Genomic DNA, 15,505 nt, shown 5'->3' on the forward strand with positions numbered 1-15,505 from the left:
TATGTTTCAGAATCTTCCAGAAGAACAGGAAGTGAGAGCGGTTGGCGAGGACAAAGGAAGAAGAATGAAAGTGATCTTTTTAAGAGTGACAAGCAGAAGACCTTTTCTCCCAGCACCATCATCACTTAAAATTTCATGCAGGATTTAACACTGTGCACATCTTGCCTATTTCCCCTGCCAACACTAAAATGATATTCTCACTGCTATTTCTATTACTGTACCTGATGTTAGATGAGTATACACTGATAAAGCTGAGCTTGTAATAAAGAAATGTATTTGCAATGAAATAAAACCACAATATACATTTTAAAAGTAACTTTCTGAAGGATGGGTATATCTTTTTGATATTTATTCAAAGATTACAGCCACTTACCCTTGTACATCTCGCAGTCAATTGGTTCATCAATTAAGAATGGAAAGGCATTGAGCAATATAATTGCAGCTTCCTTACTGTTATATAATGCTGCAACATGCAACACAGTTTCTCCAACAGCACCTATAATATAACAAAGCAAGATTTAAAAGCATAGATATACATCCATCAAAGTGTAAGACAGGAAAGATAGCAAGTACAATCGCTGGAGAAGCCTAATTTTAGTTTCCTGTTGCATGAATAATTATATTCCCATAACTGTTCACTCTCTGTTATATCTCTCCTCTGTCAATACCATGAATAATGATATCTGCAATTCTCTTCGACCATATAAGAAAATATAAAAACATTGACAAGAAAAGGCCATTTGTGCCATCTCGTGTCTTCCTTTTATAGTTCAGTACTTGCAGGTCCAACCTGGAAAATGTGGTGTTTGAATCATCTTAGTTTACAGCGTAGGAGGGCATTCAGTCATCAAATCTGTGCCAATTTAATGCTACAGTAATCTAAAAGAAATTCCATTGTCCTGCTTTCTCTCCAAAGCCTGGTATCTTCCTCTGCTTCAAATATTTATCTGATTTTCTCCTAAAAGATGCAATAGCCCCTGCCACAATCACTCAAAATTATACTGGCCTTTATTTACCTGCATTTGCACTTTCAGTGAATGAAACACCTGAATCTCTAAGCCTCTCTTGACACCCACACATTTACTGTCATTCCATTTAGTCTATTCTCCACTCCATGGCTGGGATTTTGCTTTGGTGACGGGGTCTCAACCACCGGCAAAAGCGCAGCGAGAGCTCCGCGTCACCTCCTCTGGGGAAGGTCTGCCAAATCAAGTGCCAATTTAGGCACAAGTGGACAGCAATGGGCCTTCCTCGGGATCAAGGACCCAGTGATGAAGCCCTGCCTGCTGAGAATGGTTGGCCAATCAAAGGCCGGCAGCTCTTTAACTGAGCAGCGCCACTGCAGAGGCAGTGGCTCCTGCCGGTATTGGACTCACCCGAGGCCCTGGAACCAGGCCACAGCTAAGTCACAGCAGGAGGCGTTTTGTGAGGTGGGGTCATGGGGGAGTGGGGTATAGGGGGGTCTACAGCAAGGACAGGGGGTGGCACTCAGCAGAAGCTCCCCCTTTCCTGACGCTGGGTCTCTCATTCAGGCACTGTGCCTTTTAACAAGGGACCCCCTCCACCCCCTCCCCACCCCCTGGAGCCGGCAAGCAACCTGCACACATTTGATTGATGTGCTTCCCGTGCGGCGATAGGCCTGCCTGCCGTTGGGCTAATTTCGGCAGCAGTGGGATGATGGCTTTAATTGGGCATTAATTGCCCATTTAAGGGCCTCAATTGGCAACAGTGGAAAATTGTCCATGGGCCTTCCCGCCCTGGACTTAATTGGGGTGGAGGTGGGAAGGTGGCGGGGTTCCCCACCCCGCCACTATCTTGCCTGATTATATGCTCTCCCCACCTCCAAACCCGACATGGGGAGAGCAATATATTCCCCCGTTTGTTTTATCTTCCCCCCAATATATTACTGCACACTTATCTACAGTAAATTGTATCTATCATTCCATTCCACTAATCCGCCTCACTGTTTGCCAAACGTCCACCTTTGTGTTGTCAACAAATCTTGAGATTGCATTCTCTATACCCAAGTTCAATATATATACACAGAGAACAAACATGACCCCTATGGTTCACCACTTTCAACCTATCTTCAATTACGAGCTACACCCATTTAATCCTAAATCTTTTGTTTCCTGTCGGTCAATCAACTTTCCATTCATTCTGTTAGATTTCATCCTATAACATACACCTAAATTTTCTAACAAGCCTCTTATGAGCCACGTTATTGAAAACATTCTGAAAATGAATTCATACTAAATCTACTGCCTTTCCTTCATCTTACTAATGTCACTTCTAAAGTTATTAAATATCATTTATAAAAACAATGCAAAATATTTAATATCTCTGCCACTCCTTTAACCTCCACAATTAGACTTCCTCCTTGAATTCTACCCTTTTTAACTCTTCTTACTTTTTATATGCTTAAAGAAGTTCTATTTCCTTTTATGTTATCTGTATTATCTGTTAGTCTTTTTCATGTTTACTTTTAGATATTTTATTTCCCTTTTCATCTCTCCACTACATTTACTATACTCCTCATGATTTATCTTTAATATTTTTGTGCTGTTATCATATACCTCCTCTTTTAAGTTCTGTTTAATTTTAAACTGTTTATCCATGGAATTCTAAACCTTGATGCACTCCCCTTTCACCATATAGAGGTATATTCATATTATACTCTATGCACCTCATATTTGAAAACTTCCTGCTGCTAATCTGTTGATCTGTTTGCTCATTTTTCTCTCGGGGCTAGATTCCTTTTTTATCTCACTGAACTATGTATTTTCCCTATTCAACACTGTTATCTTTGTCTCTTCATTGTCCATTTCTATTCTAGCATCAATCCTATGTTGTGGTCACTCTTTCCCAATTGTTCTTTTAATTTTTTCATTAGTTATTTTCCACACTACATTTCCTGGAAATAAATCAAGCATTGCTTGTTGGACTAGAAACATGCTGATCTAAGAAGCAGTCTTGGATGCATTGTAAAAAACATTCCCCACTTTAGCCACATGCATTATCTTTACTTCTCTCTGCCTTGGGGTAGTTAAAATCATGTAATATTGGTTTTTCTACGCGTCTTTCAACTGTCAGCAGATTTCCCTTTCTAGTTCATTTGCACTGTTTGTTGGCCTGTAATTCTTAACACATCAAAAATTGTACCATTTCCATTTCTATTTCTCAACTTCATCTATATGTATGCTATCTTAAGGTACCCCACCCACTTTTGCCCTTTCTTTCTCTCCTAAAATATTATGACTACTATAATTACTAGATCACTTCCTTCCATTGTTATTAATGATTCTAATTCTCCAATTTTGTTTTGAATCCTTTATGCATTCATGTGCATACCACTCAATCCTGTCAACATAACCACTCAATGCTACTCTGTAAATTGACGCATATTCTTTTTTTTCCTGGTTTTCTCATTTTTTTGATATCCTCTACCCCTTCTATAACCATGTTTTCAATTTCTCATTGCTGTACAGTCTGTTTTCTTTCCCTTCTCCTCTGATAGTATTGTCTCATTATTTATTTCAACTAAGCCTTCTCCTTCCATTCCAATAACTTTATTAACTTCCCTCTCTAGTCTCAAATTTAGAATTTCCCATAATTCCAAACAAAATGCTTTAAATCCTCCCCCACTGTTCCACTTACAAGAATACTGGTGCTGTTTCAATTAAAGTGAATGCTGTCCCTTTGGTATAGCCCTCTCCTGTTCCAGAAATTACTTCATTACCCCAAAAATAATGCTATTTCTTTTAATCAGATTCAGACCTGTGGCATTACAAACAAGTGAATTATAATGATACAGAAGTACAGGTACATGCGGCCCTATGACTGTCTGTCCCTATGGACATTGGAAGGTGCAGAGAAATGAATCAGACAGTTTGGAGCGTTGCTTGTTCGCATGCTGGTGACATCATTTTGTTTTCATGGTGATCCATGGGATAGGAAGTGGCACATATGAAGATGTCTAAGTTTGGGGTCATCATTCAAGGCCCAGGGTCACTAGTGTAAGGAGTGGGGAGGCAACAATGGATTAGCTGGCATGTCCACAAACTTCAAACTTCTAGCTGCACCCATCTCTGTTCCTAACAGTCTGGAGGAGAGAGCTGCTCTATAATGGCTGACTCTGAGCCAGCATAATCTGCCATTATAACCATGTCACATAGATAACATTAAATTCCATTTCTTTAGCTGAAAGGATAGCTGGAACTTTTGCCCCCACACCCCCGGGAGCAGGCTGGAGGCCGGCGGTGGGGGAGGGGTTGCTGGGGAGGGAAGGGGTGCTGTTCCTGTCGCCTACCTGCCCCCACTACCATATTACTTGCAGCGGGGGAGGTGGAAAACTGTCCACCCACCCCAGGCCAATTAAGGCCCTTAGTTGGCCAATAAATTGCTGGTTAAGGGCCTCCTCCTGCTGCTGCTGGCATATTACCAGCAGCGGATGGACACTTCGCCAACTAAGTAGGCTGTCCAGCAATACCTGGCAGCCTCCTTGCAGGCACGGGGGTTGGGGAGGTGCCTGCCTGATCAGGCACCCTGTGCCCCACAGAGGGCCACCCCAGGAGCACAAGCCGCTCCTACTGGAGCACCTCCCTCCCCTCCTCTAGATCGACCACCACCCCCCTCGCCGTGGCCCAGCTGATTGTCCCCGGCGAGGCCCGAGACCCCAGTCACATTATTTGAGGCCGGCATCCCTGTTGCTGCTCTCGCTGGTGCAGTCCCAGAGTGGCCACCGCTCTTGGTGGCGCTGCTGGGACTGAGGAGCTGCCCGCCCTCTGATTGGCCAGCAACTCTTGGAGATGGGACTTCCTGACTCAGACAGGCTGAAGCCCCAACCAAAGCCAATTAAGGGCCTGGGCCACACAAAATCGCTGCATGGGTTCCAGTCCCAGTGGAGGTGGGCTCACCACTGACTCTTCAGCCAATGGGCAGGACCACTGCTGGGACGTATAATTCCAGCCAATATCAAACATTTATTTTCCTAATTTAAGATGTGGGATGTACTGAAACTTCTTTTCAATATTTCAAATTCAGTACATTTACAAACTTATTTCTAAGACAGCTCATATTTCACAGATGTCACTGATACAAAGCCCCACGTTATTTACATTTGTGTTCAAAAATTACTTCTTTGGTAAGTTTAGGCCTTTAGGTAACAGTTTTCCAGAGCATGTGTGGATATTTTCATCAGGTACTTAAACTATATCTTATCAACCTAAGTTGACCTCTATGTCCCTTTATGAAGAATTTTGGATCCTGCAGTGGCCGTGTAGGACTCTCCAGCCATATCAGCATCTGCTGGTTCTGACACAGGATGATCTCTGTTTGACCAAACTAAACTTCTCGGTATCTCAACAACAGATGATCAACATGTGGTTGCCTCATATTATTTTTCTTTTTCTTGCATTTGGTATGACCTCATTCCATGTTGTCGACTGAAGTCTTTCACTTGACATATTTTTCAGGCTTTTTTCCTTTTCTGAAGCTGGCCAGGTATGACTATTCAGGGCAGATGTTTCCTGGAAGCATTCTTAACTATCTGCTTTTCAGCAATTCTGCAGGGCTCTATCTATTTTCTATTGAAGAATGATGATGTCTCTGCACTGCTGTCTCCACCTGACCATTATTTTTCAAATAGCTGATGTTGCTTCAATGTGAACAAGGCCTTATTACTTTGTAAATATATCAAAGTCCAGAATTCAAAATTGGCCATGATCTGAAATTACCTTTTTGGTATTTATTTATGTGCAAATATTGATCTCAAATATTCTGTGATATCTTGTGAACCCAAAAGTCTTCTACTGGCATGTGTGGTGGACCCTATTAGGGACAAAGAAGGTGGTAAATGCTCAGAGGTGCAGGGCAAGGCTAGAGTAAGCACAGATATAAATTACTTAATAAGGAAGAGGATGCTGACAAAATTTCGGTAGAAGTGGAGATGGTAATGAATGGGGTGAAAATTGATAGGCTGGATGTATTAGAAAGGTTGGCTATGCTTACAGTGGATAAATCACCCAGGTTGCTCAGGAGGTGGGAATGGAGATAGTGGAAGGTTTTGTTATAATCTTCCATCTTCCCTAGATGTGGGAGAAGGGCCAGAGGATTGGAAAGTAGCAAATATGACACCTTTATTCAAGGCGTTTGGAGAGGTTTGAGTTAATTAAGGAGAGATAGCACAGATTTGTAAAAGACAGATCATGGTTGACTAATATAATTGCAATTTTTGATGAAGTAACAGAGAAGGTTGATGAAGGAATGCAATGGATATTGTCTATATGAATTTGAAGAAAGCATTTGATAAAACTGAGGCTCATGGAATAGGAGGGTCAGTGTCACCTTGGATGAAAATTTGGCTTAAGGACAGAAAACAGTGAGTTATGGTAAATGAAAACAAGAAATGCTGGAATCACTCAGCAGGTCTGGCAGCATCTGTGGAAAGAGAAGCAGAGTTAACGTTTCGGGTCACTGACCCGAAACGTTAACTCTGCTTCTCTTTCCACAGATGCTGCCAGACCTGCTGAGTGATTCCAGCATTTCTTGTTTTTGTTTCAGATTTCCAGCATCCGCAGTATTTTGCTTTTATTATAGTTATGGTAAATGGTTGTTTTTCAGTCTGGGGGATGGTAGACAATGGTATTCCCCAATGTCCAGTGCTAGGACCACTGTTTATATATATATATATATATATGTATGTAAAAATGACTTGGATATTGGAACACAGAGTAAAATTTCAAAATTTGCCGATGACACCAAATTTGGAGGCGAGGTTGATACAAATGAACTGCAACAACATGTAGATAGGCTAACAGAATGGGCAGACAAGTGGCAGATGGAGTTTAATACAGACAAGGGTGAGGTAATGCATTTTGGCAGAAGGGATAGGGAGAGGCAATATAGACATAATGGCACAGTTCTAAAGTGTTCAAGGACAGAGGGACCTTGGGGTCCATGTGCATAGATCCTTGAAAGTGACAGGACATATTGAGAGAGTAGTTAGCAAAGCATATGAGATTTTGGGCTTCATAAATAGAGGTATTGAGCACAAAAACAGGGAAGTTATGCTGAGCCATTATAAAGCTCTGGTTCAGCCAGAGAAGATTTACAAGAATAATACTAGAAATGCATGGGTATTTATCAGGAAAGGATTGACAGGCTTGGTCTCTTTTCTCTTGAAAAAAGAAGGCTGCAGGGGGACCTAATAGAGGTCTTTAAGATTATTAAAGGTTTTGATAGAGTGGATAGAGACAATGGGCTGAATTTTACAGGCTCCTTGATGCTGTGACGCAAGAAGGGCCCACCGCATATTACCGGCGGCGGGGGTACCTCGGTGCGGCCCCCCGCCGCCTGGCGGTGGGCCCTTACCTTAATATTCAAATTGAAAATAAAGAGATGTAAATGAACTTACCTGCAGGCGGTGGCCGTCCCACACTGATTTTACAGCCGCCATTCGTACTCCACGCGCCTTTGGAACTCCATATAGAGTTCCGGGCGTGAACCTGGTGGGGAGGGGGGAGGAATAGAATTTTCAGGGCGGGAGGGGAGGAGGAGTAGGGTAAACAATCTTTGCTGACTAATGGGATAGTGGGAAGGGGTTGAGAGTCAAAGGGAACAAATATTGGGGGGAAAGTTCAGAATACTATTAAAGGTTTATTATGGGGGAAGAGTGTGATTGATGTATATTTTTACCCATTGTGGGGATGGGAGAAGTGATTTATATTTGAAATGACATTTCATAGTTATATCCCGGAGATTGGGAGCTTTAAATTTTAAAATGCAACTGAAGGGCTTAAAGCCCTTTAAAAATGGCGCTGGCACCTGTGTGGTGTTGCCGGGGACGGAGTGGCTGCCCCCCTTTACGTCATCGCGAACTGTGGTGCACTTGCAAAATTCAGCCCAGTGTTTTCTCTTTGGGGAAGGGCATAACTAGAGACCATCAATATACGATAGTCACGAAGAAATCCAATAGGGAATTTAGAAGAAACGTCTTTACTCAAAGAGTGATGAGAATATGGAACTCACTACCTCAGGGAATAATTCAAGCGAATAGTATAGATCCATTTAAGGGGAGGCTAGACAAGCATATGAGGGATAAAGGAATAGAGGGTTATAATGATAGATTTAGATCAGGCAAGCTCAAGTGGAGCATGAACACTGGCATGGACTAGTTGGGCTGAATGGCCTGTTACTGTGCCACATATCTTATATCCTATGTAACTAGAGTATTGCATCCAGTTCTGGTCACCACACTTTAGGAAGGATATGAAGGTCTTTGACAGGATGGGGGATGGGGGATTTTAGCTACAAGGTTAGGTTGATAGAAGCGGAGGTTGTTCTCCTTGAAGCAAAGGAGATTGAGGGGAGATTTGATGGAGGTTGACAAGATTATGACAGACTAAGATAAGGTAGACAAAGTAAAGCTGCTCCCATTAGCTGATGGTGCAAGGTCTAGGGGACACAGATTAAAGGTTTTGGGCAAGAGATGCAGGGGAAATATGCGGAAGAACTTTTTTACGCAGAGTGGTAATGACCAGGAACTCACTGCCTACGAGGGTGGTGGAAGCAGAGACAATGAATGATTTCAAAAGGAAGTTGGATGGGCACTTGAGGGAAATAAACTTGCAAGGCTACGGGGATAGAGCAGGAGATGGGACTGGCGGGGTTGCTCTACAGGGTGCTGGTATGGATTCAATGGGCTGAATTGCCTCCTTTTGTTCCATAATGACTCTATGACAAGAGCTTAAAAAGCATAAGCAAAAAGCTATAAATGCATGCTAGAAATTCATTTTTAGAGCTTTAGTCTGGAAAATCTTTCTAATTGGACATTTGCTGAACCTTTCTGATGCGCATGTAGCATATTTCTGTTATGATCATGGACCATAATCTGCTAGCTGCAACATTTTTCCTAAAATTTCTGCAGCAGTGCACCACTAAGGTCTTATGGTGAAATGTCTACAAATACTGTGACCACCCTCTCAAGGCAGAAAATACCAGTTTAATTTTTATCTTGCAAAATATTTGCTGCTGAGTACCAGTTCAACCCCAGGTGTTTACACATCTGATCATTGAGTGGTTTTGTTTGCTCTGTTAGATATGGTGTGAACTTTCCTAGTTGACTCATCCTACCTACAAATCACTGATGTGCAGAATCAATCGGTGGGGGCATCTATTCTCAAAATCTTTTTAACTCTTGACAGACCTATTACATGTCCTAAGAATTTATCCTTGTCTTTCAGAATTCACACTTGTCAGTCAATCTAACCTATTGTGTTGGAACCAGCCAAGGACCACCATGAGTTGATCATGTTCTGATTTGATCTCTTCATAAACCATGATTTCATTTGGTATAGAATGCCTTCCAAACCTTTTAACATTTGTATCTGAAATCAAAATGGTGTTGAGGAAATCATGAACTGTAGTATCTTTAAGTAGAACCATCCAATGTGATAATTATCGTTAGTAGAGCTGTCAGTCTTGAAACTGGTATTTGCCAAATTTCTGAACTAGCATCCTATTTGGAGACCAGTTCTGCTTCTCTCGACAGGGATGGAATCTGGACTGCTGATAACTGTAAATATTTCTCATAGCATTTAGCTTACTTAAATCTCACAGATTCATACTTTGTTATTTGGTTTTCAGATTAAGAAGATTAAGAAGAAACAAGTAACACAAGTAACAACATAAGTCAGTGGCCATTTCCATCTGAGAAATCACATCTTTCTATTCCATCTTGGTAATTTCTTCTTTCAATGTCAGTAGAATTGAAATACAAGGGAACAGAGATGGGAAAAAGCTTTGCATTAAGCTTCCCTTTGATCCAGTACTCCCGAGAACTTGATCAGATGCTGGAATTATTCCTTTTATTGTCTTTTCCTCAGTTCTAAAGAATATATATACTAGACACTAGCCTGAAGACTTCAATTTTTAGCAGCCTTACTAATAATAAATTAATTTTTCTACTACATTTTTATAGAAGTATCTTGCCTATAAATTTGCCACATAACTTCAGGGAATTATTAAACACATACAAGGTTTAGGTCAGCCTCTGTTGTGACAGTTTCAGCAAAGCAACTATGAGCTTTTCTAGGGACTGACCATCACATCCACTCCTTTTTAAAATCAACTGAGATATTAGTATGGAGCAGCCTTCTTGTTCAGGGATTTCTGTATTTTTGTTTAATTTCACTCTGTGATACATACTCTGTGATAGATAATCATGTTGACTTGCAAGAATGTTTTTGTTTTCTAGTGCACAGGGTGGAAAAAAACCTCTTCTTTGGACGTATGAGGTAGTTCATGTGTCTAGCAAAGCTCATATTTCTGGGGTGTGGTAGCAAAATTTACACCTGTCACAGGCTTTCAGTTTATCAGGGAGTTTCTTCCTCCATGCTTGGCTTTGATTCAGAATATATTTTAGCTGGGATACTTCTTGACTGCTGGCATTTACCTTGTATCTTTACCTGTTCTAGAAATCATCCGAATTGAAAAGTAAAAATAATTACCATGTGTTGCTTTTTTAACAGTTTCTCTTTATCTTGTCTGTTGTATTACTTTCTGAAATGTAAAGTCAGGTTTGAGTTTAGGACTTTCTGCCAGTCTTCCATCTCACAGGCCAACTACAATGCAGTGACAAATCATTTCATTATGTAAAAGCAAAATACTGTGGATGCTGGAAATCTGAAATAAAAACAAGAAGTGCTGGAACCACTCAGCAGGTCTGGCAGCATCTGTGGAAAGAGAAGCAGAGTTAACGTTTCGGGTCAGTGACCCTTCATCGGAACTGACAAATATTAAAAATGTCACAGGTTATAAGCAAGTGAGGTGGGGGTGGGGCAAGAGATAACAAAGGAGAAGGTGTAGATTGGACAAGGCCACATAGCTGACCAAAAGGTCATGGAGCAAAGGCAAACAATATGTTAATGGTGTGTTGAAAGACAAAGCATTAGTACAGAAAAGGTGTTAACGGACTGAATATTGAACAGCAGCAAGTGCAAACACGAAAAAAAAACAGTGGGTAAGCAAACTGAACAAACTAAGAGGAAATGAAATAAATGCAAAAAAGATTGTAAAAAATGTAAAAAAGAAAAAAAGAAAAAACAACTAAAAATGAAAGTAAAATGGGGGGCTGTAATGTTCTGAAATTATTGAACTCAATGTTCAGTCCAGCAGGCTGTAGTGTGCCTAATCAGTAGATGAGATGCTGTTCCTCGAGCTTGCGTTGATGTTCACTGGAACACTGCAGCAATCCCAGGACAGAGATGTGAGCATGAGAGCAGGGGGGAGTGTTGAAATGGAAAGCAACCGGAATCTCAGGGTCCTGCTTGCGGACTGAGCGGAGGTGTTCCGCAAAGCGGTCACCCAGTCTGCGCTTGGTCTCCCCAATGTAGAGGGGACCACATTGTGAGCAGCGAATACAGTATACTACATTGAAAGAAGTACAAGTAAATCACTGCTTCACCTGAAAGGAGTGTTTGGGGCCTGGGATAGTGAGGAGAGAGGAGGTAAATGGGCAGGTATTACACCTCCTGCGACTGCAGGGGAAGGTGCCATGGGACGGGGACGAGGTGGTGAGGGTAATGGAGGAGTGGACCAGGGTGTCACGGAGGGAACGATGGCGGAGGATGATCCTTTGGATATGGAGGCTGATGGGGTGGCAAGTGAGGACAAGGGGAACCCTGTCATGGTTCTGGGAGGGAGGGGAAGGGTTGAGGGCAGAGGTACGGGAAATGGGCCGGACACGGAGACGGTGCTCCTGGTATGACCTTCTTTTTCCTCAACCGAGGATTCCCCCCCACTGTTGTTGACAGGGCCCTCAACCGTGTCTGGCCCATTTCCCGTACCTCTGCCCTCAACCCTTCCCCTCCCTCCCAGAACCGTGACAGGGTTCCCCTTGTCCTCACTTTCCACCCCATCAGCTTCCATATCCAAAGGATCATCCTCCGCCATTTCCGCTACCTCCAGCGTGATGCCACTACCAAAGGTATCTTCCCCTCCCTTGCCCTGTCAGCATTCCGAAGGGATCGTTCCCTCCACGACACCCTGGTCCACTCCTCCATTACCCCCACCACCTCGTCCCCGTTCCATGGCACCTTCCCCTGCAATCGCAGGAGGTGTAATACCTGCCCATTTAACTCCTCTCTCCTCACTATCCCAGGCCCCAAACACTCCTTTCAGATGAAGCAGCGATTTACTTGTACTTCTTTCAATGTAGTATACTGTATTCGCTGCTCACAATGTGGTCTCCTCTACACTGGGGAGACCAAGCGCAGACTGGGTGACCGCTTTGCGGAATACCTCCACTCAGTCCGCAAGCAGGACCCTGAGCTTCCGGTTGCTTTCCATTTCAACACTCCCCCCTGCTCTCATGCTCACATCTCTGTCCTGGGATTACTGCAGTGTTCCAGTGAACATCAACGCAAGTTCGAGGAACAGCATCTCATCTACTGATTAGGCACACTACAGCCTGCTGGACTGAACATTGAGTTCAATAATTTCAGAACATTACAGCCCCCCATTTTACTTTCATTTTTAGTTGTTTTTTCTTTTTTCTTTTTTACATTTTTTACAACCTTTTTTGCATTTATTTCATTTCATCTTAGTTTGTTCAGTTTGCTTACCCACTGTTTTTTTTTCGTGTTTGCACTTGCTGCTGTTCAATATTCAGTCCGTTAACACCTTTTCTGTACTAATGCTTTGTCTTTCAACACACCATTAACATATTGTTTGCCTTTGCTCCATGACCTTTTGGTCAGCTATGTGGCCTTGTCCAATCGACACCTTCTCCTTTGTTATCTCTTGCCCCACCCCCACCTCACTTGCTTATAACCTGTGACATTTTTAATATTTGTCAGTTCCGAAGAAGGGTCACTGACCCGAAACGTTAACTCTGCTTCTCTTTCCACAGATGCTGCCAGACCTGCTGAGTGGTTCCAGCATTTCTTGTTTTTATTTCATTATGTGGTTCAATATATTCACAATGCTGTATATAGGGCTGTGATGAAACTTTCAACAGGTTTCACCTTTTGGTTTTCCTCAGTTAAATTTTGTTTGCTTGAAGATTACAGTTTTATACACCATGAAATGCCTTTCACCTCTTCTCACAATAGTCTTAGAGTTCATCAGTCTCTCTTTGCCAGTGTAAATGAGGATATATCTTACTTATTTCCACATCGCATTTATCAGTCGGCAAATTTGAATTTGTTCATCCTTTTTGTAAAAACAATAAGCTTTTCTCTACTATTCAATTCCTTGAAAGAACCTAATGCATCCCTTAGTTTGTTGTAATTAAATTTCTCCATAGGACTTAATTCAAATGCTGCCATTTCCTGCAATCTTTCTGTTGCTGTGACTGACTATCTGCAATCTCTATTGCAAAATGGCTGAAAATCTGCTCAGCATGACTGCAGTGTACATTCCTGGGAAGACGCTCTCACCGTGATGCAAGAATGCAAGTACAACTGCAGAAAATATAGACTTACTTCCACATTTTTTCCATAACAGTTTTATTCTGATGCTAAAGATGCAGAGAGTTTTCTGACTAATATATCCAGCTGTAAACAGTTGGCATTATGCGTGCTCTACAACGACTTGTTCCCCTTCTTTATGTCAGTGCAAATATCTTGTGCATTAACACCACATGAAGGCTGTTTGAACGGAGAATAAATCAGATAAAATAAAGTGAGATGAGAAGCTCAAAATCATAACAAGTAGATCAAAATGACATCAATATGTATTGCAAATGGAGCAGAAGAGGTAAGAAAAGATATTGACTTGGAAGAAAGCTTATATCCTGTCTAATCAATAATTGCACAGGCAATCTTGTCTTGGTAATGAGATAATTTTTATAATTATTAAGCACTTTCTTACCAGCAGTAGTGAAACTTGATTACACTTGTCATTTTGTTTGTCATTGTCTCACTCTATTTATCTATTGGAAGTTTTGTAAGTATCAGCCAATTTGTCCCATCCTGTGTCAGTAGTCAGTTCCATTGGTCAATTATGCAGGTGTTTACATCTACTTCCCAGTGATCCCAAAGTAAATGAGTCAAAAACAAATTGCTTCAACAGGCTTTCCCAGGGTCCTGGGAAAAAAGGCTGCAAATGTTTTCCAGATGGAAAAAGGTTGCACTCAGTGACTATTGGTTTGTGGTGCCCCAGATCATAACCGGACTTTTGCTACAGCCTGAATTTTTTATTTTTTGCTTTCCCTGTACTTCCCTTTGTTCCATAAAAATCAGAGAATACACAAAAAAAATATTGAAACATTTCTATTTCTAAATAGTAAAACAATACTGTAGTTATATATCGTTGAAGTTGGTATACCAACGTCTGCAATGGGCCCAATGCGTTGAAACTTGGTAATTTGGTGGTATCTGGTTACATCACTATGGGGTGTCAAAAATCTTGTTTGTAGTGTCTCAGTTTAAAAATTGCTACAATCTATCAGTGGACGACTAATGTAATTCTAAGGCCCTTTATCTTCACATATACCCACTCACATTCATACAACATATGCAGTACACATGTTCTCCCCTGTATCTTTACTAATGCAGGAATACCATAACCATGCCATCACATATATGTTTGATTGTTATGAATGATTTTGCAGAGATTCCATTATTCTGTCTCAATCCTAACTTTACAGGAGCATTGAGACAGATCAGAGTCTGTAGATTTCTTTGGTGGGGGGATACTTGGCTTTTTCGTCCACAATCTTTGCTCAGGGTAGATATAGAAACTTATACACAGCATCACTGAATGAGTTATAGTGTAATGATGCTGCAATTTAGGACCCTTGACAGATTTTCCAGTTTGCTACAGTGCAAAAGGGTTGCCAGTTTTGAGGCATACAGTATGTAATGCAATATATTGCTACCTGCTGCTACGTTTTACTCACCTCTCTCATAAGGGTCTACATTTTTTTCCTGTATTAAATTCTTCAAGGTTTCAACATCATTTTGTCTTGCAGCTTTGAATAAAGGACTTTCTGTTCTGCAAAGTGAAATCATTTCTTTTGTAATCCATCAGTTAAAAGTTTAAGTTGAATTTTAATGTCAATTTAAAATAAAAATACAATATATAGCAAGATTGCTATCAGTAGGACTATAACTTGTAACTAATTCTGGATATAAAGGAGAAATTGTTTTCACCATTGCTAGGAACATAAGAAAATACAGAATGAGAAGTAGTCCTTTGGCCCATCAAGCCCCTTATTTCCTGAGATCCAAAATAATCCATTCTGACATAGATTTTTACCTAAAAACCATTTCATCTCCAGAAAAAAGGTTCAATGAGATTCTCCCACTTCTGCCTCAAGAATCAGATTGAACAGAATTCAATAATATCTAAACTTACATCCTACATTATTCATGCTTGATCTGTTGTTATCTTTGGTCTGATCCTATGAACTCAGGAATCATCAAGATCAACAACCTTGATGCTTATCATTATGACCCTCAGCACTATCTCTAAAGGAGACTTTTATCCAATTTATTTTTAA

General features: G+C 41.2%; 1 protein-coding gene across 1 annotated transcript in view; it reads right to left on the reverse strand.

The window, feature by feature from the left end:
- Positions 1-15,505, reverse strand: part of LOC137374885 (transient receptor potential cation channel subfamily V member 5-like) — a 177,559-nt gene that overhangs the window by 127,653 nt on the left and 34,401 nt on the right. The window contains exons 2-3 of the mRNA XM_068041462.1: positions 14,903-14,997; positions 374-496 (exon numbers count right to left, since the gene is read on the reverse strand). Coding sequence (XP_067897563.1) covers positions 374-496; positions 14,903-14,997 — 218 coding nt within the window. The remainder of the gene's footprint in view (positions 1-373; positions 497-14,902; positions 14,998-15,505) is intronic.

Source organism: Heterodontus francisci, chromosome 11, assembly GCF_036365525.1.
Source record: "Heterodontus francisci isolate sHetFra1 chromosome 11, sHetFra1.hap1, whole genome shotgun sequence".
Lineage (NCBI taxonomy): Eukaryota > Metazoa > Chordata > Chondrichthyes > Heterodontiformes > Heterodontidae > Heterodontus > Heterodontus francisci.